Here is a 22,044-nt window from a genome sequence, read left to right on the forward strand (position 1 = left end):
TTTCACTGGTCAGACCATCTCTAAAAAAGCTCTGCAGCAAATTGAATGGGAAAACTTTACGTCTGAAAAACTGATCCAAAAGGAATAAATGTTGTGTGTATATAATGTAGTGTCGGTGTCTCTGGCAGTATTACCTTATCTCCTCTCTGGATCTCCGTCTCTGGGGGTCCCTTCTGTTCTCCCACTTGTCCCGGAGGACCAGCAGGGCCTGCCAGACCTGGTTCACCCTGTGATCACACACACACACACACACACACACACACACACACACATTAGATCAGGTTAAGTTTTAAGACTTTATAAGATGCTAATCAAACTTTTACTCTTGTAACATTAAATACCTTCTCTCCTTTGGGGCCTTGGAAGTTCAATCCCATGTTTCCCTATAGGAGAAAGCACAAAAACAGGTTATCAGTTTCATAATACTTAATGAAAAATAAGTTGATTGGAGAAAAATGCATTAGCATCTAAGCTTTGTAAAGGCTATTTTATTGGCTTGGACTCACCTTTGGTCCGGGACTGCCGGGAGGACCTGAACGACCCTAGAAAACAAACCCAGAAAACAACTCAGTTCAACAATCTTAATCATTCAACTGAAATATAAAAAGAAAACATGAAATACAGAAATGTAGACGGTGATATTTGTTTTGCCGCGGCCTTCTTACATCAGGACCTCTGTTTCCTTGTGGGCCGAGTGGGCCTTGCAAACCGGGGGGTCCAGAACTTCCCTGTGTCAAAAACATCCACAACAAAATGTCATACATACATTCATATAAACATACTTTAAACATCTCTTGTGTGTAGAGAGTTGAATTTCAAGTGAGGACCAAATCCAGATGAATGTGTTATAATACTCACAGGAACTCCTGGTAGTCCGGGCAGTCCCACTGAACCTTTCTCTCCAAAACGATTGGTGGAGATCACATCACCTGGGTCGCCCTGTGGAGGAAAACACAACCAGAGGAAACTGTGAGACGTGAACTGTCAGCGGCACGTGAACAAATCAAAACAGCACCATCATGTGGCAGGAAAGCAACTATCCAAATGGGACAGTTTTATTTTAAAAGGAAAGGATTCAACTCTGCTGATGTTCAGGTTCATATACATAACACACTGTAGGAAAGGGAAAACCCCCGTTTTAAAAACGCCCGCTGTGACGGACCGGTGAGCAAAACACACACCTCAAGTTAGCTATTTTATCTACCTCTGGAACTAGCTAAACTGGTTATAAATATATTTATTCTTCACTGTCGGGTCACTCATTACTGGATCAGTGAGCTGCATGAGACTGATACAGAAGAGGGAGATGAAAGTTAATGTAAACTTCATCGACTATAAGTAGTTTGTTTGAATGTAATAATGATGTTGTTTGTGGAAGCGCATCATGTATTGAAAAATGAATCTGAACTTTTCGATCTGTTACGATTATAATCTGAAGCAATATAAAAATGACAACCATTAACTGAGTTTTAAACATCAGCATATCCGGTCATAGTCCGGTAATTACCTGCTAACGGAAACTCGGCTACACAATTCTTATTATTATTGAAACATGTCATGTAAGTTTCGAATTTGTCCGGTAAAATAAATTATGTCCGGACACTTGACCGGCAAGAACAAATCCTAGCGGAAACCCTGCTCCACAGGTGTTTTTAGTTACTTTGGCTGATTATACCTAGACGCTCTGATTTGACACACCAATCAGAAATGCTTGAAGATGAAGGGAACACTGACCTTTATTCCTGGCAGACCAGGTACACCCTGGAAGAGAGGAAAGCAGAACATGTTAAAGAAGAACAATATTTGTTTTAATAATGTGATAATAAACACTTTTTCGTGAATGCTGCAAACTCACCGGCTGTCCCTGCTGACCGAGGATTCCTCCACTTCCTGGGAAACCCCTGTCACCCTGCAGAGAAGAACAATACATTTAACACACAGCTGATTTTATCTGTAATTAATGTTGCGTTTTATATAATTTAAGTGTGTTGTTTTAACTTTAACTTTTCATGCAAAGTGTGTTTGAGTTTCAAGAAAAGCTCTATAAATATGATGCATTATTATAATTATTATTATTTATCTGTCAAAATATAGAGAAAATCTAATGAGTGGACCATGAATTCAGTAAAGATAAGTCGAAGGCGGCTCATAAAAGGTTTAATTTATGGCATTCAAGAGGCTTTGGCATCTTGAGAATATGACAAATCTGGCAAAATCCCTCAAAATGTAATAATTCTGGGAAAAATATAACCACATATAATAGTAATTAAAGCTAGCACAAAGAAATGATGATGCAAACGTATGTTATTAAAAAGATATCAGAAGCATCATCAGTTTTGTTTCTCATTTTTGTAGAAGTCTGATAAACAATGATCCAATTTATCCTAAGTTTCAGACATAAAAGTGTTTTAGGAAATGCTTTATTTTAAACTATTGATCAGGTACCTTTGTCCCGTTGCAGCCCGCAATTCCTCTCGGTCCTGGAGGTCCATCCTGGCCGGGCAGACCCTGAGGAAACACAAAGTAAACAGGAAGTCACATCTCACATACTTCCTAGGTTTTAGATTAAAAATAGTTTTTGTTCAAATCAACCAGAATCACTACTCAAAGGAAAGATTGTATGTAATTTCCATGTCATAAAAATTAGTAATATCAAATTGAATTTATTGTAAACATTTATTTATTTTCTAGTTATTTATATAATGGATTTTTTTTACCCAAATCTATGTGTTTTAAAATTGTAATAAATCACTTTTAATCGATATATTTGATTATCTGTTCTATTATGTTTTGGCAATTTTTCCAATGTTTTTTCAATAAAGATAAAGAAAAAAAAGCGGTGTTAAATTATTCCAGGGAATTTAAGACGTGTTAAACTACTTTTAATAACTTATATTAAGAAAAAGCATTAATTGTTTATTAACTTAAGTCATGCTAAACGTTTTGCTAAATGGAACAAATACCATATACATGTTTAAATGTAATTTAATGCACCACCCGGCGGGCACGTAAAGTGACACAAATCAAACACACACAATAGCTAACATGCTAAAATGCTAACACGGAGCATCATTCGGCGGTTTCTTCTTTGCTCTCTGAGGAACTTTTACCTTCGTTTCAGGACTTCCTGCTCTGTGTGGACTTGTTATATACCCGAAAAAGAATGAAGAAGTTAAAACTGAAGCTAAATAAGGACAACTTCGCGGTGAACGAGAGTCCCAAAATGACAGGTGAGTAGCCGACAACACACACCTGTGCTACTGTAGCTTTAATGTAGCTAGGCAACACAAAAAGATCAACGGTTTTAATGTCAGAGGTGGAAGAAGTACTCATACCTTGTACTTTAGTAAAAGTAGAAGTACTCAGATCTTGTACTTGAGTAAAGTAGAAGTACCAGAGTGCAGGAATACACTGTTACAGTAAAAGTCCTGCATTCAAAATGTTACTCAAGTAAAAGTAGAAAAGTATTTTCATCAAAATATAGTTAAAGTAGCGAAAGTAAAAGTAGTCATTGTGCAGATTGGTCCATTTCAGAATAATATATATGATGTGTTTTATAATGATTGATCATTAAAGTGTTATCAAAGCTGGTAAAGGTGCAGCTAGTTTTAGTTTAGATCTGTAAAGTAACTAAAGGTATGAAATACATGTAGTGGAGTAGAAGTACAAAGTAGCATAACATTGAAGTACCTCTAAATTGTACTTAAGTACAGTACTTGAGTAAATCTACTAAGTTACTTTACACCACTGTAGCTAGTCAACATTGTGTGTGTGCATTACAAGTTGTGTAAAAAGTGTGTGGCTACAGCTGCCATTTAATGCCTATTTATATACACTTCAATGTTGTCTGCTTTGATTATGTTTATTTATTAATAAACATAATTCAAAATAGTCAGTCAAAATATATTGAATTTGTGGCTTAATAATGCTTGTTGCACTCGCTGCAGTGCTCACTTGTAACTTACTGTCTGAATGTTGTCTCATTTTATGGTTAAGTCAATTAAAGCTGGTTTTTGTTTGACCAGTTGTGTACAGGCTGCAAAGTGCATGGATAGAAACGCAGTTTTTAATGTTTGTTTGGACGTATTGGCAGTGTGGTGTCATATTTCATCATATTACCCCTTTCGTTGACTTTTGAGAAATGTAACGCTTACTCAGACTACATTAAAACTGACCTATCATTTTACTTGTGATACTAATATTACCTGTTCTTGAGTAAAATATATTTGAAGTTACTGTACTTGTACTTAAAATATTATAGTACTCTTTCCACCCTGCTTTTTCAATTATGTGGGAAAACTTACGGGAAGTCCTGGCGTTCCTGGGAATCCTGGCAATCCAGATGGCCCCTGTTAGAGAGAACATAGGGAAAATAGCCATTAAAGAAGATAGAGAAAATATGAGGGAATTTTTAGCCTATTGTCCCTTTTTAAAAACAGGCGAAATGGTGACATCTGCTGGTCAGATGAGGGTATTACACCATGACATATTTCCTGTTTTTACTGTGTTGGTGAATTAACATGGAAAACTACAGTAACTGTAATCAAAAGTGAAGAGAATGAGTAAAATATTAATGTAAATCTGGTTGGATAAAGGTTTTTTTACTCTGTTTGTGTCCAAAGTAAAGTATAAACAAACAAATACTTACTCTTATTCCTTTTGGACCATAAAGCCCCTGAGATCCATCGGTACCCTGAGAGGAAAAACAGACATCAAACTGGATTAGAACAAATATTCTTACTCCAATATGTGTTTAAACCATAAAACACTTAAATTCTCAAATGATTGCGTTATAAAACACACAGCCTCCTTTGAATGGCCATGTTTTTCACCTTCTTTCAAATGTAATAGCAAAATTAAGACACATTTGAACCTTAAAGTTGAACATTTTCTTAATATTCAGTCATTATTGCTTTGATATTGACACCGAAACTCATCCGTTTAGGAATTAAAATAAAACAAAACATAACAGGGACTAAAACAGGAAAATATATATTGCATAGCCATAAAAACGGCACTCATCCAAACTCATAAAAATACTCAATCCAAAGCCACTTTTCTCGTCTCCACTTCCCAACTCTCCCTTCGTTTTTTTCCAGTAAAACTTTTCAAAACGTCTTCCAAATTGACCCCGAACCCACCTTCTCTCCTCTGCCTCCGATTGGCCCCTCAGGTCCGGGGAAACCTGGAACCCCTGGCTGTCCGGTGAGTCCCGGGAAACCCCGTTCACCCTGCACAGAAAACACAGACAGATATAATCAACAAGTCTTCCAACACTTCACCTTTAGGGCTGCATGATTTAAAAAATGGGTGGCGTTCTGCCTACCTTGGTTCCTTTTACTCCACTGCAGTCACATTTGGATCCCACACAGCCATGGCAAGCCTGTTGGGCGACAAGAAAGAGAGAGGGATGAGCATGCTTGTTGATATAAAAATACATATAATCGGTATATTTATTCATTTAGTGGCACATTTGGCAACAAAAACACAATCTTACACTGACAACTGTGAAAAATGACTAAATAAAAACCCCAAAGCAGTTTAAATCCTCATTGAAATAACGTTTTTTTGGAAATATGTCTTTGAAATACAAGTGAATATGTTATGAATTGGACGCAAAACACTTCAGGGGGAACCACATTTAAAAAAACTACACTTTTAGAGTTGTTTAATTGATAACTTTTATTTTATGAATATCTATTGCTGTAATCCACCATCGCCACCAGAGGGCGCTCCATCATAACATGTCCACGCATTTCTTCCCAAAAGAGAAGTAGAAAAGTTCTCCTCCATGTTTGTTTAATGATGCAAGGTCAGTGAGAACCAGCAGATACAAGCTAACCTCAAATAAAGAGCAAACGCATTGATCTCCCTGAACTCCTGCAGCGTTGTCAGTTCGGAGGAATGACAACGTTTTGGGTTAAAGCAGAGAGGGAGGGATGGGAGGAAGAATCTGTTGATTAACTTTCCCATGCTTGTTGATACAGCGGATGCCAGACGGGCATCGCTGCACGCATGCCAGGCAGGCGGGCGGTGAGAAAAGTCAGCATTCTTCAGTCTGTGCTGCCTTTTGTGAATCTGTGTTTGTGTGGATGGCTGTCAGGGTGCCAGTGTGTAAGAGAACGGCTACGACTCATTTTAAGGGTGACAAAATGGAAGAAAACGATAAGAAATTCGTGTTTAGTTTATCAGAGTGCAATGTGATGCCTTCAAATGTCCAAAAATGTATTCATAGTGTTACAAAATACAAAAAAGTGCCAGATCGTAACATTTTAGACACAAAATAGGCAATAATTAGTGGAATATTGACTATTAAAGCACAAAAAATACATATATTTGCCCCTCATAACTGATGAATGATGTACTGTAGTTTTTAATTGAAATACAGTAGTGATTTCTGATCAGTAAAATCATTATTTAGTCTGGAAAATGTCTCAAAATGTCTCAAAACCCCCTTTATAATTTTCTGAGAGTGCAAGGGGTCGCCTTTTTAAAAGTCTGTTTTCTGTATCCAGTCCAAAACCCACAAATATTCAATACAAAAGCATCAGATCCTAACATTTTGGAAGCTAAAATCTGCACGAATTGTTGTTGATTTGACAAAACGTGCCAAACAAATTACAATCTCTGTTTCCAGCTTCTCAAATGTTAGGGTTAGATACATTTGGGTGAATAAAACAAGCAATTTGAAAAGGCCGTCTTGGTTTCTAGAAGATATTTCTCACATCATACGACTAAACAACTTAATGACTAATCAAAAACGTATTTATACACTAACCGACCATGGAAATAATTGTTGATTCCTGGCAGAAAATGCAATTTATGTAAAAAAAAAAATCCTAAAAAGTCCATAAATTGATTGAAAATTGTCCATTTAAAAATCCCCAGCTTGCAAGGTGACTTTTTCAAATGTCATATTTTGTCTGACTGAACCCAGAGATATTAATGTACAGTGATATAAATCCCATTTGAGACGCTTACACCGGGCGATATTCATGTCTTGGTGTTAATTAAAGTGTTCCAGCTCAGTGAGAGGGTTAGGGTTAGGGTTAGGGTGGTCCCGGATCAGATTCATAATAATAACTGAGATCATCATCCAGACTCCCACAACACGTTAGCTCATAGACTGAGAGTTTAAAACGGCTCACGAGAAAACTACCGATGTGAAGCTGAGTGAAAACAACCCGCTGGACTTCTTGTTTCTAATTCCTCTGACGTCGCCAGTTACTTTTTTGATGATTAATCTGCAACAATTAATTGCAACATTTGAATAACTAAAGGTTCATTTTAGACGTTAGATGAAGTTATATGATGTCTAAATAACTAAAGAATAGCCGAAAAATACCCTTTTTATTGCGTTAAAAAGCAAATAAATCAGTAAACAATACATTGAATACTTATTATGGAGCAAAACACGCCCGAATAATCTTTGTTTACAGCTTTTTAATGCGAGTGACACGCCATTTTAATAACTCAATCTGGGCTATATCCGGTTTCTTAAGCGACTTAACAACTAAACGACTTCATTGATTCTTTAAAAATACAAATTTGATTCATCGATTGTGGAAAATCAGGCCAAGATTACTGTGTGTGTGTGTGTGTGTGTGTGTGTGTGTGTGTGTGTGTGTGTGTGTGTGTGTGTGTGTGTGTGTGTGTGTGTGTGTGTGTGTGTGTGTGTGTGTGTGTGTGTGTGTGTGTGTGTGTGTGTGTGTGGTGTGTGTGTGTGTGTGTGTGTGTGTGTGTGTGTGTGTGTGTGTGTGTGTGTGTGTGTGTGTGTGTGTGTGTGTGTGTGTGTGTGTGTGTGTGTGTGTGTGTGTGTGTGTGTGTGTTGTGTGTGTGTTGTTTTTTTACAAGCCCTGGATCTCCAGATTAGTCTCTGGTCTGCTTCAGCTCAATGCAGTCTGCTCTCCCACGCCATCTGTGTTCCTGCCGTCTCTGCACTCATCCCTTTTTTTCCCCCATTGACATGCATTCATCCAGGAAGGCATGACGGAGCTCTCTTTCTCCAGTAAGGCTTGAAAACACTGATATATACACAAACCCCAGAGCTTTCCTTAGGGACAGACACACACACTGCACTGTGGTTCAAGAGTGTTTACTTCAGCCATATCATCTCCAGTCAGGATTCTAGTAAACCAAATGTGTATGCTTGACAATAATCAGCATATTAATCAATAATTGGAAATAATTGTCAGTTGCAGCCCTGGTTAATATACTGAAAAATAATCAAACATTAATCTCAAATGTAACGGTTTGACCCTAAAGTGATGGTTGTTTTTTACGTTAATGTATTATATTAATTATGTAAAATGTTCCTATCCTTCCAAAACTAGTATTCAATCTGTTGGCACCGCATGTGATGAAGGCTTATCTTAATTAAAACAGGAATAGTCACACACACTTTCACGCGTTTCTGATTAGAAAATGAACAAATTAACATTGTTTTCGATGTCGATATTATATTTTCCTCCTTTCCTATCCTAGTGATTGTGCCACGACCCCTTAGTTATCTCTCGTGACCCCTAGTAAGGTCCTGACCCTCAGCCTGAGAACCAGCACCATATATATCTGTATTTTCACACATATGAAAATCCACAACATGTGTCTGAAAGCTACCAACTACTTTGAACACAATTGGATCATTCATACAACATATTACTTATCTTCAACAACATTTAACTAATAATGATGACGTTATATGAAGGGTTAGGGTACTGTAATTATTACAGTATTAATCTATTATACCAACAGTACAAATGTCTTAGGGTCTTAACGATGGTATACAAGCGGATTTATGGATAGTTTTCTTAAATGTACCACTGCTGCAATACATTCCCCTTTGGATAAATCTTAATCTTAATTCCTTTTCCCTTTGTTCTACTTAAAATATAAGAATATACGTTTGTTGCATGACATGTTATCATCAGTGTTGTTATGTAGCTGCAGGCTGAGGTGGTGCACTGCAGTGATTGTCTGCAACTCTTCTTCCCTCTGGGCTAAAATACCAGCCTGTAATGAAGTGAGCATGGTTTCAAAATGTGCCTGAATGCATCACCTCTGTCTCTCCATGTCCCCCTCTCTCCCCCCCCCCCATGTAATCCACTTAGAGAGGTCAGTGAGCTGCAGATATTTGCTCCACTCCCTCCGTCTGTATCTGTCTGTTAGCTCTCTCTCTCTAGGTATCAGTATGTAGTGTCTCTACTTTAAAGAGTCCTCTCCTGCTGATGTTCAGGTGTATATCAGTATGTAGTGTCTCTACTTTAAAGAGTCCTCTCCTGCTGATGTTCAGGTGTATATCAGTATGTAGTGTCTCTACTTTAAAGAGTCCTCTCCTGCTGATGTTCACGTGTATATCAGTATGTAGTGTCTCTACTTTAAAGAGTCCTCTGCTGCTGATGTTCAGGTGTATATCAGTATGTAGTGTCTCTACTTTAAAGAGTCCTCTCCTGCTGATGTTCAGGTGTATATCAGTATGTAGTGTCTCTACTTTAAAGAGTCCTCTCCTGCTGATGTTCAGGTGTATATCAGTATGTAGTGTCTCTACTTTAAAGAGTCCTCTCCTGCTGATGTTCAGGTGTATATCAGTATGTAGTGTCTCTACTTTAAAGAGTCCTCTGCTGCTGATGTTCAGGTGTATATCAGTATGTAGTGTCTCTACTTTAAAGAGTCCTCTCCTGCTGATGTTCAGGTGTATATCAGTATGTAGTGTCTCTACTTTAAAGAGTCCTCTCCTGCTGATGTTCAGGTGTATATCAGTATGTAGTGTCTCTACTTTAAAGAGTCCTCTCCTGCTGATGTTCAGATGTATATCAGTATGTAGTGTCTCTACTTTAAAGAGTCCTCTCCTGCTGATGTTCAGGTGTATATCAGTATGTAGTGTCTCTACTTTAAAGAGTCCTCTGCTGCTGATGTTCAGGTGTATATCAGTATGTAGTGTCTCTACTTTAAAGAGTCCTCTCCTGCTGATGTTCAGATGTATATCAGTATGTAGTGTCTCTACTTTAAAGAGTCCTCTCCTGCTGATGTTCAGGTGTATATCAGTATGTAGTGTCTCTACTTTAAAGAGTCCTCTCCTGCTGATGTTCAGATGTATATCAGTATGTAGTGTCTCTACTTTAAAGAGTCCTCTCCTGCTGATGTTCAGGTGTATATCAGTATGTAGTGTCTCTACTTTAAAGAGTCCTCTGCTGCTGATGTTCAGGTGTATATCAGTATGTAGTGTCTCTACTTTAAAGAGTCCTCTCCTGCTGATGTTCAGATGTATATCAGTATGTAGTGTCTCTACTTTAAAGAGTCCTCTCCTGCTGATGTTCAGATGTATATCAGTATGTAGTGTCTCTACTTTAAAGAGTCCTCTCCTGCTGATGTTCAGGTGTATATCAGTATGTAATGTCTCTGTGACATGTCTCCATGCTTTAATGTTCAAAATATATATTACTCTTAAATGGGACAGTCTATATAGTATAATATCATACTTTCCCTTAAGTTGGCATTGATTGTTCTTGTAATATAGTATTTCTCCACTAGGGGAGGGTGTTATAACACTACTAGTGCATCTTCCTCTACTCACTAACGCCACCAAAGAAATGGTGATAAATGGCGTAGGAGTTTCCGAGCGGTGGATTCATGTACTGTAGGTGTAAGTAAAAAAAAAAGCGCTATAGGTATAAAGTGATGGAGGGTGAGCGGAAGGTATGAACCGGGGATTAGACTGGCGAGACTGGAATTCCCCCGCTCATCAAAGACTGATGATTACACACCTACACACACACATACTCAGATACAAGACACACACTCTGATGCAGTCATGCAGAACACACACACCGCACTGCCAATAGACAGATACTCAGTACACACACAGCTGCCATCATTAATACACAATTCAACCACAACTGATAACTTCTGCTCTTCAACACTTATCACAGATCAGCAGCCAGAAACCACAATGTAGAACACACACACGCACACGCACACACACACACACACGCACACACACACACACACATAAAACTGACTCTATTAGCCCGATACAGTATGTGATGAAGAGGGAAGTTTTCCTATTCGGAAAGAGAGAGAAATGGATGCCTTTCCTCCTTTTTTAAGCCCCTATAAGGTTGAGAATATATCATGGCTCAGCATACGAGTGTGTGTCCTACATCTGCTTGTTTAAAAGATATGTGTGTTTTCCTTGTTCTGGTGGGTGGCACTGCAGGCCCCGAGCCGTTGATCCCTTTCATCGCCGCCGGACTTTGACTACTTCAAGGTGCTGAGCGAACACCAAACCAAATATTTTCACTAACTCTAAAAACAAAACAATAAATCCAACCATGTGTGTTTTGACTAACTGGCTCTTTGGAAGAGGAAGACCCCCGACTGTCACTCACACACACACCCACACACACGCACACGCACACACACACACACAGTGCCGGTCCAGGAATTCCATTGATATTCCCAGGAATTCTCTTACCTTCTAAACCCAGTTTTCTCTTCTCTTTTCATTTAATGAACGTTGACCTCAAGTGACCTCCCACTGAGAGACACCTGGAGCATTTCAAGGCTCCAAACCTCGTTCATTCTGTGAGAAATTCAGCATTATTGCATCCTAAATACTGCGGGAAGAGAACACACTTTTTCTAGGGAGTGTTGGGAAGTTCCTCAAACATCTTTTAAATTAGGTATTGCTATACTTTTACTTAAGTAACACATCTGAGTCCCCACAAGGATAGTAATGCTAGGCCACACACACACACACACACACACACAGACACACACACACACACACACACACACACACACACACACACACACACACACACACACACACACACACACATATAATTCTTTCCCCTGGAGATATGGAGACCCACCCCGGCCCTCCCTTTCTTCCTCAGGTTCAGACTTGCCTCTCTACGTCGTTCTGAAACGCTGAACATACATCACCGTTTGGCACGAAAGCGCCGTAGCTACGGGCAACGAGAAATTAGAGAGGGGAGCGGCGGCTGAAAACCTGAAAATGTGCCGCCTGGGGAGAAACTGAGGGGAGGAAGACGGGAGATAAAGGTCTACACCTTCTGACTCTCTGGAAGACTGGGTGGAGGTTCAGCGATGCGTTCAGGGTCATCGGACACATCTGTGTGGTCCAGAACTGATTTTCTCTTTGGACTCGTACAGTCCAACGCACAGGGGTGTGACCGCTCTCTTTGTCTTTTAAGTACATTTACTCAAGTACAATTTTGATGTACTTGTACTTTACTTGAGTATTTACATTTGATGCTACATTGTACCTCTACTCTCTAAAACATATCATATATATTATTCTGAAATGGACCAATATGCACAATGACTACTTTTACTTTTGGTACTTTAAGTATATTTAGATGAGAATACTTTCCTACTTTTACTTGAGTAACATTTTGAATGCAGGACTTTTACTGTAACAGAGTATTCCTACACTCTGGTACTGGTATCTGAGTACTTCTACTTTTACTCAAGTACAAGGTCTGAGTACTTCTGCTTTTACCCAAGTACAAGATTGGAGTACTTCTACTTTTACTCAAGTACAAGATCTGAGTACTTCTACTTTTACTCAAGTACAAGATCTAAGTACTTCTACTTTTACTCAAGTACAAGATCTGAGTACTTATACTTTTACTCAAGTACAAGATCTGAGTACTTCTACTTTTAATCAAGTTCAACATCTGAGTACTTCTACTTTTACTCAAGTACAAGATCTAAGTACTTTTACTCAAGTACAAGATCTAAGTACTTCTACTTTTACTCAAGTACAAGATCTGAGTACTTCTACTTTTACTCAAGTACAAGATCTGAGTACTTCTACTTTTACTCAAGTACAATATCTGAGTACTTCTACTTTTACTCAAGTTCAACATCTGAGTACTTCTACTTTTACTCAAGTACAAGATCTAAGTACTTTTACTCAAGTACAAGATCTAAGTACTTCTACTTTTACTCAAGTACAAGATCTGAGTACTTCTACTTTTACTCAAGTACAAGATCTGAGTACTTCTACTTTTACTCAAGTTCAACATCTGAGTACTTCTACTTTTACTCAAGTACAAGATCTAAGTACTTTTACTCAAGTACAAGATCTAAGTACTTCTACTTTTACTCAAGTACAAGATCTGAGTACTTCTACTTTTACTCAAGTACAAGATCTGAGTACTTCTACTTTTACTCAAGTACAATATCTGACTACTTCTACTTTTTTAAATGAGTTGTATTGTTTTGTCAGATATATTGATGATGCATTGTGGGAGGAGCCTGGGACTTAAGCTTTTCATTGCCATATCCACACTGTCGCTGTGCATATGACAATAAAGCTTTTGAATCTTGAATCTTATTAGGTCCAATCCAAACATCTCACATTTCTGTTTAACACTTCGGAGCGATCTCCTCCTTGCCTCTGTAAACCGAGCGGCGCTGGAGCTGTATCTCTGTTTGGATGAACCGCAGCTTAACCTCAATATTTACCCATGAGCCTTTGCTGTAGACACAACAAGATAGCAGTGGCTTTATCTGGCAGATAGTGGGACAGAGGAGGAGTGTTTGACTTCTCTCTGAGTGAGACTGAACGATACAGGGTTTCATAGGTTAGCAAAAGTATGTAACGCTCCGAAATAAACCCCATTTGATCTCCTTTCAAATTCACAAGTATATATCTGCTCCTGTTAAAGCCTCTACTCGTCTAGTTTCAGGCTTTTTCAACATTATTTTGGTGTTTCCCCCAATCTGTCGACACAAAGCTGGACACATTACACCGTTGGGGACGATTAGCAGCTCTCCTCCTCTTGGTTTTAATATTGTTTACTCGTGAATAGTACACTTTAATGCACATTTTATCATTAGTTTTCGGTTTTATTCTGTTATTAAATGTGCATTTTGACGAGTTACGCTTTGCTGACTTGTGGGATTTCGCATCTTTGCTTTATTTAAGTTTGTATCTTCTCTATTATAATTGGTTTGGCGGATATTTTTGTCATGCATTTGCATGCTGCATTGTCTTTTCCGTGCTTCATACTTGTTGTAATTGTAAGTCAGCTAAAGTCATATACACTCACATATTATTGTATTTTTTTTAAGCGCTAAGAATCCCCTTTATTGGAGGTAAAGTCCAAACTACAGTATTAAGTGCATCTATGCTGCTACCTGTGCATTTGTAGTTCCCTGTCTTCACCACATGAGGGCAGTATGAAGTGAAGCATGCAGGTAATAAGATGCAACACATCTCATTCACATCAGAGACTTTTACATTGAAATTCATGAATCAAAATGCCATCAAAAAGCACTATTTGAGATGTCTTACATGTTGTCCATCATGAATACGTTGCTTTCTAGCTTCTGTCTGGCTCTCCTCAACGTGCTCTCTCTTGCTCCACTCTGATCTGATCTGAGGAGGAGAAGCAGGTCACAGCAGGTCCTCTGCCCTGCCTACATTTCTCTTAACTATCCTCACCTAAAAATGCCTCTAAATTAGAACACACACACACACACAGACAGACAGACAGACAGACAGACAGACAGACAGACAGACAGACAGACAGACAGACAGACACACAGACAGACAGACAGACAGACAGACAGACAGACAGAAACCTCAGTGCAGCAGTTTTACTGGGAAATAAAATGGAAAAGAAAAGAGAAAATGTAACTTTTCGAGGGGAAATCAATTTAAAATGTCAACTCTTATTTGCAGCTTAGGGGCATTTTTATTTATTTAAATGTAACAAATTGATAGGTTGTTTTAGGCTAAGACATAAGATCATTTTCGCAACCTACAACTGCATATGTAATCCTTTTTTATGTGAATAATTAGTCTAAAAGTGAGTTTGAAAGTGACATAACCCCAATGAGCAAAGTCAGTTTTTGAAAATAAAAAAGGACCAGATTCTTGATAAATACATTTGAATAAATATCTATGTCTAAACGCATAAATCTGATAATCAATTGTTGAATCAGAAGACAGGATGGCTCCTAAATATGTTATTGATTGGAAACACGTAAAGCTTAGGTAACTTTCCACTTCCTGGTTTCCTTAACTCCTTCACTTTATCTCTCTTTCTTATCCTCTCTCGTCATCTCTTTTCCTTTTCAGTTCCACATTTGTTCCACCTCTCGTCTCCATCTGTCCCTCCACCCTCTCTTCTTCTTCTCTCTCTGTGCTGAGGCAGATGTCTGATATTTCCCGTTGTTCGGACTGGCGGGGGTCTGTTTGTCTAGAGGAGACCAGGAATGCTGTGTATTCAGTGTTGACATGCACACTCACACACACACACACACACACACGCGCACACACACACACACACACACACACACACATACCATGTATACATCACTTCAGGGGACATTACATTGACTCGCATGCATTTCCTGGAGACTTATCCTAACCTTAACCATAACAAAGTCTTCACCCTAACATTAATGATTCCCCTCATGGGTCCCCACACGTGACTGTGTAAACAGATTTAGGTCCCCACAAGGATAGTAATGCTAGGCCACACACACACACACTCACACTCACACTCACACTCACCACACACACACACACACACACTCACACACACACACACACACTCACACTCACACTCACACACACTCACCCTCACCCTCACCACACACACCCACACACACACCCACACACACACACACACACACACACACACACACACACACACACACACACACACACACACACACACACACACACACACACACACAGAGCCTGCAGATTAAGCAGTAAAAGCCAAGAGAAAATGTCTTGTCTTTATATTTGAAAATGTAATGTCAAAACACCAAAATTGTCTCACTCAAACACACACGCAGCCACACCATATTCCTTTGCTTTAACCCACCATACAACGATAAATGCCAATTAGGGAAAATCACTTGGCAAAAGAATGCATTTTCAATTTAAAACTTGCATTTATCACAACTCAAACACACCACAAATTAGGGAATATCTTTTTTAAAACAGGCTCTCCCGCCCAGTTTAGAGCCTTAAATAATCTGACTATGAGATGTAACTCTTCCAGAGGCTTTGTAAAATCACTTTATGTTGATTGGTCCTTTCATTTGTCACCTATCTGTCAATCCAAACCAATAAATAGAAGAAAACTGTGCAAAAAGTCATCCAACATCCAAGGTACAACCATGAACACGACACAGTAATCTCTCTAAACACTTCCCGAAAATGTTTAACAAGCTATAGACAGACGCACAGATAAACAGATATTATAATATTTGATTCATCGTAATACACTAATGTGTTAACAGGTGTTGGATCAGGTGCCTCCTTCCCCCCCCCTGTGTCACTAAACAATGTGAAAAATGCTCCTCAGAGACCAGCATGCACCTCACTGCCGAACATTATCCTCCGACTGCATGCTAACGGCTTAGCTGCATACCAGCCAACACTGACCTGGGATTAACAAAGACCAGGAGGACACACACACACACACGCACACGCACACGCACGCACACACACACACACACACACGCACACACACACACACACACGCACACACACACTGATACCCAGCGGTGTGCAGTACAAACAGAATGTGTGACCTATGTATGTACAGTACAAGTTATTAGGATATGAACAGGGACACTGATCTGATGAAGAGTTGAGGAAAGGAAGAAGGATGTGATTAGGAGAGAGACAAAGAAAGAAGTAAAAGGGAATTAAATTGAAGACTCAAACAAATGTAGATTATGTGACAATATAGGATGTTTGAGAAATAGCTCCTTAAGGCTACTTTGTTGGCTTCGTTATCAAAACAAAATCGGTTTTCGATTTGATTTACCTGTAGATTTACGAAGAGTTTTAAGGTATTTCAGCTTTTTATTTGGTGTTAAGGTCAAGAAATGTAATTTTGGTTCAGCCTCACTGCAAACCCTAACCAGCACATGCCTAACCCTAACCAAGTCTTCACCCTAAAATGTATGATTAATGACCTCCATTTTGTCCCCATAAGGGAGCCGAGTCCCCACACGTGACTGTGTGAACAGATGTAGGTCCCCACAAGTATAGTAATGCTAGGACACACACACACACACACACACACACACACACACACACACACACACACACACACACACACACACACACACACACACACACACACACACACACACACACACACACACACACACACACACACACACCTGTAAAGTTAGCAATTAGCTCATAAACGTGGTATAGCATGTGGCGGCTAAAGATGTTTCGTATTTGGTGGTGGGGACCAAACAGAGCAAAACCAAAAGTAATCATCTGACTTATAAGCTGGAAAAATGAATACTATTATTCCTTATAATATCTTCTAGATGAAAGCTTTATAATAAAATACATCAAATATTGTGTTAATAGTTAGTGCTGCTGCCCTTAAGAGGCAGAACAAGCACTTAATGCAGGTTTAAATAAAGCGCTGATCCAGTTAAAACAGCCGTGAACAAGTCCTGCATCTTTCCCACACTTACTACAACAACATCACACTTATTCCACCTCTGCTCCTGAGAGAATAGAGTCATAATTCTTCCAAAGACAAGATGTTCTTGTCAGGAAAATGTAAAACATCTCAAGGCAAGGAGAGAAGGAGGCAGCAGCCAAGGAGATGAAATGTGTTTCTATAGCTTGTCTTTGGTTTTGAAACGACTCCGTCTAGACAAGTATATACAAGCTAATGTGGTAACTGTACACTGAAACGTGTAAAGAAACAGTAGCTAGACACACACACACACACACACACACACACACACACACACACACACACACACACACACACACACACACACACACACACACTCTGACTCATACCATGTGTTCCCATGTGGTTTCTGGGGAAGCCCTGTTTCCTTGTGAGTGGTGTGATTAGAGAAACAGGTGCTCAAAATGAACGTGGAAGCTTTTAAAGTGGAGTGAGAGACAGGAGAAAAACACAGAAGAAGAGAGAAGCAGATTCCTCCCACACTGAAGTCGATTCAGCTTCAGTCAAAACCGCTTTCTGCCTTTTTGAAGTAGCTCTGACGACCTCATTCACTCGTCTATCGGCACGTTAAGCACGATAACGTGTGTGTGTGTGTGTTAGTGTTGTGTTTTATCGCTGCTCGCCATCAGTCTCATGTCAGATGAACAGATTGAGAGTGAGGCGAGAGATGGAGGATGACAAAGGTAGAAGAAGAAGAAGGAGGGTGGATTTTATATAAAGAGGTTGATTGGTGGACTTCACCGTCAATCAACATATCACTAGTCTGGTGCATTATGAGTGAAGCTAGTTGATTGGTTGCCCCTAGTTGTGTTTTGTTGAGGCATCAAAACAGCATTAAGTTTGCTCCTGTAGACATTTTGAAGTAGGGTAAATGTTGGGAACTACTTCTATAAGTTAATGTCTTTATTATGGATTTGTTATGTTTTTTAAAAATATATCTCATTCTAGCCCATATTACCTCGAAAACTTGTGTACAAAAGATAGGGGAAAGGACACTAGGTAAAGAAATATATTTACTATTAGAATCAGAATACCTTTTATTAGTCCCACAGAGGGGACATTTGCATCGTTACAGCAGGAAAGAGCCACAGACAGCTTAATGTTACATATGTTAAAAAAAAGTACTAAGTTATGATAGAATAAAAATATAATAAAAAAAAAAAAAAGTAACAAAAAAAGTTACATACTTTTCAAAATACAAATCCTGTAACAGTTCTTAGGATTTAGCAGCCAGGTATATATTACACAGTTATTAATGGCATATGTATATAATGTATATATTGCACATATAGCACATATTGCACATAGTTTGATGGTATTTAACAGCAGCAAGTTAAACAATTTACAAAATACAAAATACATTATTAAACTTGCTTAAAGGTGGGGTAGGTAAGTTTGAGAAACCGGCTCGAGATACACTTTTTGTTATATTCCATGGAATGCTCTTAACATCCTGATAGCAATGAATATCTGAAGTGCTTTGACAAAAAATCCATAAAAAGATTTCATCTGTGGAAGCCGTAGTACTGTAAAAAGCACGACCAATCATCTGAGCCGGCCCGGCTAAAATAACTGGATGGCCTACCTGCCTGTCAGCCTTCCATCGGGGCACAAACTTATCTCGTGCCCTCATTGGTCATGTGCGCGTTCGTGTGTGTTGGAGGAGGGGCTCTGTAAGGAAGTGGCAGATTTTTTCCGGTTGTGTATTTTCAAATTCTAGCGATCTCGAGCCGGTTTCTCAAACTTACCTACCCCACCTTTAAATGTTGCTTTGAGAAACAAGGTTTGTTTTTGATTTCGTCCATTTTGGCCAATTGGTAATGAAGTCGTTGTTGGGCTAAAGTTTGGGAAAGTTGTCCCAAAAATCTCACAAATATTCCCGATTGGTTGCATTACTGTTTTGTAATATCGGATGTGTTTTAGAAGTTGAATAAATGCGCTGTTACTTCATATTTCTAGGTAAACATGAACTCTCCATGCACATACAGTAATCCATTAAAACTCTTGAATGGATGTCCAGATGAAGACGATTGGCTACAGGTTGAAATGTTGGTGGAGAATAAGTACATATTTCTAATGTATTTTTTGTTGCCATTTGGAGATGCTAATGTGCAAAGTGATTGGGAAGTTTGTTTTTATAGAAGTCTAGTTTTGTTTTGACGACCAATGAAACGAGAAACTAGAGAAAGCTTGGAAACAAAGTGAGATCGTTTTTACAATCAGCTTCTAGCGTTAAAAGAAGATGCACAGAGAAAAAGACACTAGAGGAGAAACAGGAGACTCGGGGGGGGGGGGGGGGGGATGCAGATAATAATAAAAAGGCGTTGAAGGATTTAAAGACGAGGCGAGTCGGCTCGGGTTTGGACTGCAATCACAAATATGTGTTAATAAGCACTTCATGGGGAGCTGTATAAAACACAGGTGAGAGAGAAAGGAGACGTCTGTAGATCAAGGTCACCGGATGATCTCAGACTCCTTCATTCTTCTTCTTTTTTACAAAGAATGCATAACAACAAATGCTCCTTGCTTACAAGATAGTATTGGGATACATTCCTCTATTCAAATTAGTCTTTCGATCCTTTTACTTTGAGCGTATTGTTTGTTCTCTTCCCACTTTATCTCATTTTGCTTTGTCCCGAAGCGGCGTTCGGTGTTTCTTTAGGCTTTAAAGTTAAGATAGTTCCCTAACACACAAGAGAGCGAGGGATATAAAAGGAGGACGGGATGTCTTGTGACTGTTCTGTGTAGGTGGACCTGTCAGGGAGCCAATTGGATCTTAATCAGAAACACACACATGTCCACACACACACCACAAGAGATCATTAAAATGCCAAAGTTCACTTGAGAACACTAGCAAACCTGCATCAAGGACAAATAAATAACCTCTTGCACTGCTGCCGCCTCCGTAATGTCTTCCCATGAGAGTTTCTGACCAATAGTCAAATGAATCAACAGTCTAATGTTTTCTGTTGAAGTTCCAGATGTCTGACTTTCCCATCAGCACATGAACACAACAAAGTAGTTGGACTTAACACTCGGTGAAATGGCAGATATCTTGAGGTCTGGATCAGGACCAAAAGCCGATCCCAGAAGAGCATTTTGAAAACAGAAAAACACGAGTCTTAAGGACCAACTCTCTGTTTCCATCCCACAAACTGGTCTGAAGGAACAGAGTAAAGAAAGTGTGAACAGATCAAAAGAAGTCCGACAAGATTGAACAGATACAGACTGAGATATTGACGCCCTTATGTTGCACGCTTACGTCCATCTTTGGATATCTTACAAAGAGTTTATTGTAAAGCTTCACTCCACTTTGGACGAATGACAATCATAAGGACTATCTTCAAATTCGACATATCAGGGAGATAAAGGCATTATAGATTATCCAACCACAGCTTCAAAAGAGCTACTATAAATTGACAACATAGCAGAAGTTAAAATGGTCCCACAGTCTTAATCTGACAGTCTTGAGAGTTCTCCATTGAGAATCTAAGAGACTAAAAATGACCAACTCGTTACCTTCCTGTAGGTCTTTTCCCTTGTCTTTTGATAAGTAATAATACTACATTTCATTGATATGGCGCTTTTTCTAAGTACTCAAAGACACTTTTGTGCAAGCATAATACAAGCATACATTCAATTCAAGATTCAATCCAATTAATTTAGAGAAAATACCAATAAAAACGATAGAACAGGAAGCAGATTTATGACGAAAGGGAAAGGACTTGACGTGAGGATGTTTGTTTTAAGGGCTTGTTTAAAGTATGGTATGAAAAAGTAGGGATGCTCCGATCGCCAATTTTGGATACCGATCGCCGATCCGATTGAGTGGGCGGGGCCTATGGGGATCTTCCATTTAAAGTGATGTTTAAAACTCAGTTAATGGAGCTCATTCACTGGCGCTTCCACAAACAACAACCAGAGTTCAGGTTATTAGAATCTGGAAGATACAGGATCTTTATATTGTGCAGTACTTGTAAAATGTATGATGGGTAATAAACCGTCCAACATCTTGACTAAATACACCGGCAAACTATCTTTTAAATGCATCGTGTTCAGTCAGTAAGAACCAAAGGGTCATATTCTCATATACCATACATTCAAAGAACTCTTTATACCCTTAATCTAAAAGCTAACTCACGCCTAAATCCACAGAGCTCTTCTTTAATCTGGATATTGTCACTTCTCTTCAAAGAAAAGGCAAATCTGTGAGTGACCCTGCAGATCAGAAGATCACAGGTTCCTGACTTCTCTAACCCCAAAGAGGTTTCTAGAAACTTTAAGACCCTCACAGACATGTCATGTGGGGAGCGGTGAAAAACACGACTATGAGCTGTTGTTCTCGAGGGTTGTTACAAAGTTAAAATAGATCTAGACTGCATGGTGGTCTGGTTAGTAATGAGAGCAGAAATATATCAAGTCGATAGGCGGGAAAAAAGACCCGGTTGACCTTTAAAGCCTCAAAGCAAACGCTGAGGGATGGAGTAAATAAAGAAGTCTCTAACAAACACGCCATGTTTACCCTCCTCTTAACACT

At 39.0% G+C, this 22,044-nt stretch overlaps 1 protein-coding gene across 1 annotated transcript in view; it reads right to left on the reverse strand.

Moving 5' to 3' along the window:
* The window catches only part of col4a5 (collagen, type IV, alpha 5 (Alport syndrome)), a 63,405-nt gene that overhangs the window by 33,881 nt on the left and 7,480 nt on the right, over positions 1–22,044 (reverse strand). Inside the window, exons 2-13 of the mRNA XM_034149965.1 lie at positions 5,327–5,383; positions 5,142–5,231; positions 4,649–4,693; positions 4,305–4,349; positions 2,446–2,508; positions 1,856–1,909; positions 1,735–1,761; positions 859–939; positions 666–728; positions 507–542; positions 342–383; positions 135–227 (exon numbers count right to left, since the gene is read on the reverse strand). Coding sequence (XP_034005856.1) covers positions 135–227; positions 342–383; positions 507–542; positions 666–728; positions 859–939; positions 1,735–1,761; positions 1,856–1,909; positions 2,446–2,508; positions 4,305–4,349; positions 4,649–4,693; positions 5,142–5,231; positions 5,327–5,383 — 696 coding nt within the window. The remainder of the gene's footprint in view (positions 1–134; positions 228–341; positions 384–506; positions 543–665; positions 729–858; positions 940–1,734; positions 1,762–1,855; positions 1,910–2,445; positions 2,509–4,304; positions 4,350–4,648; positions 4,694–5,141; positions 5,232–5,326; positions 5,384–22,044) is intronic.

The sequence above is a fragment of the Trematomus bernacchii genome, unplaced genomic scaffold (genome assembly GCF_902827165.1).
Source record: "Trematomus bernacchii unplaced genomic scaffold, fTreBer1.1, whole genome shotgun sequence".
Classification (NCBI taxonomy): Eukaryota; Metazoa; Chordata; class Actinopteri; order Perciformes; family Nototheniidae; genus Trematomus; species Trematomus bernacchii.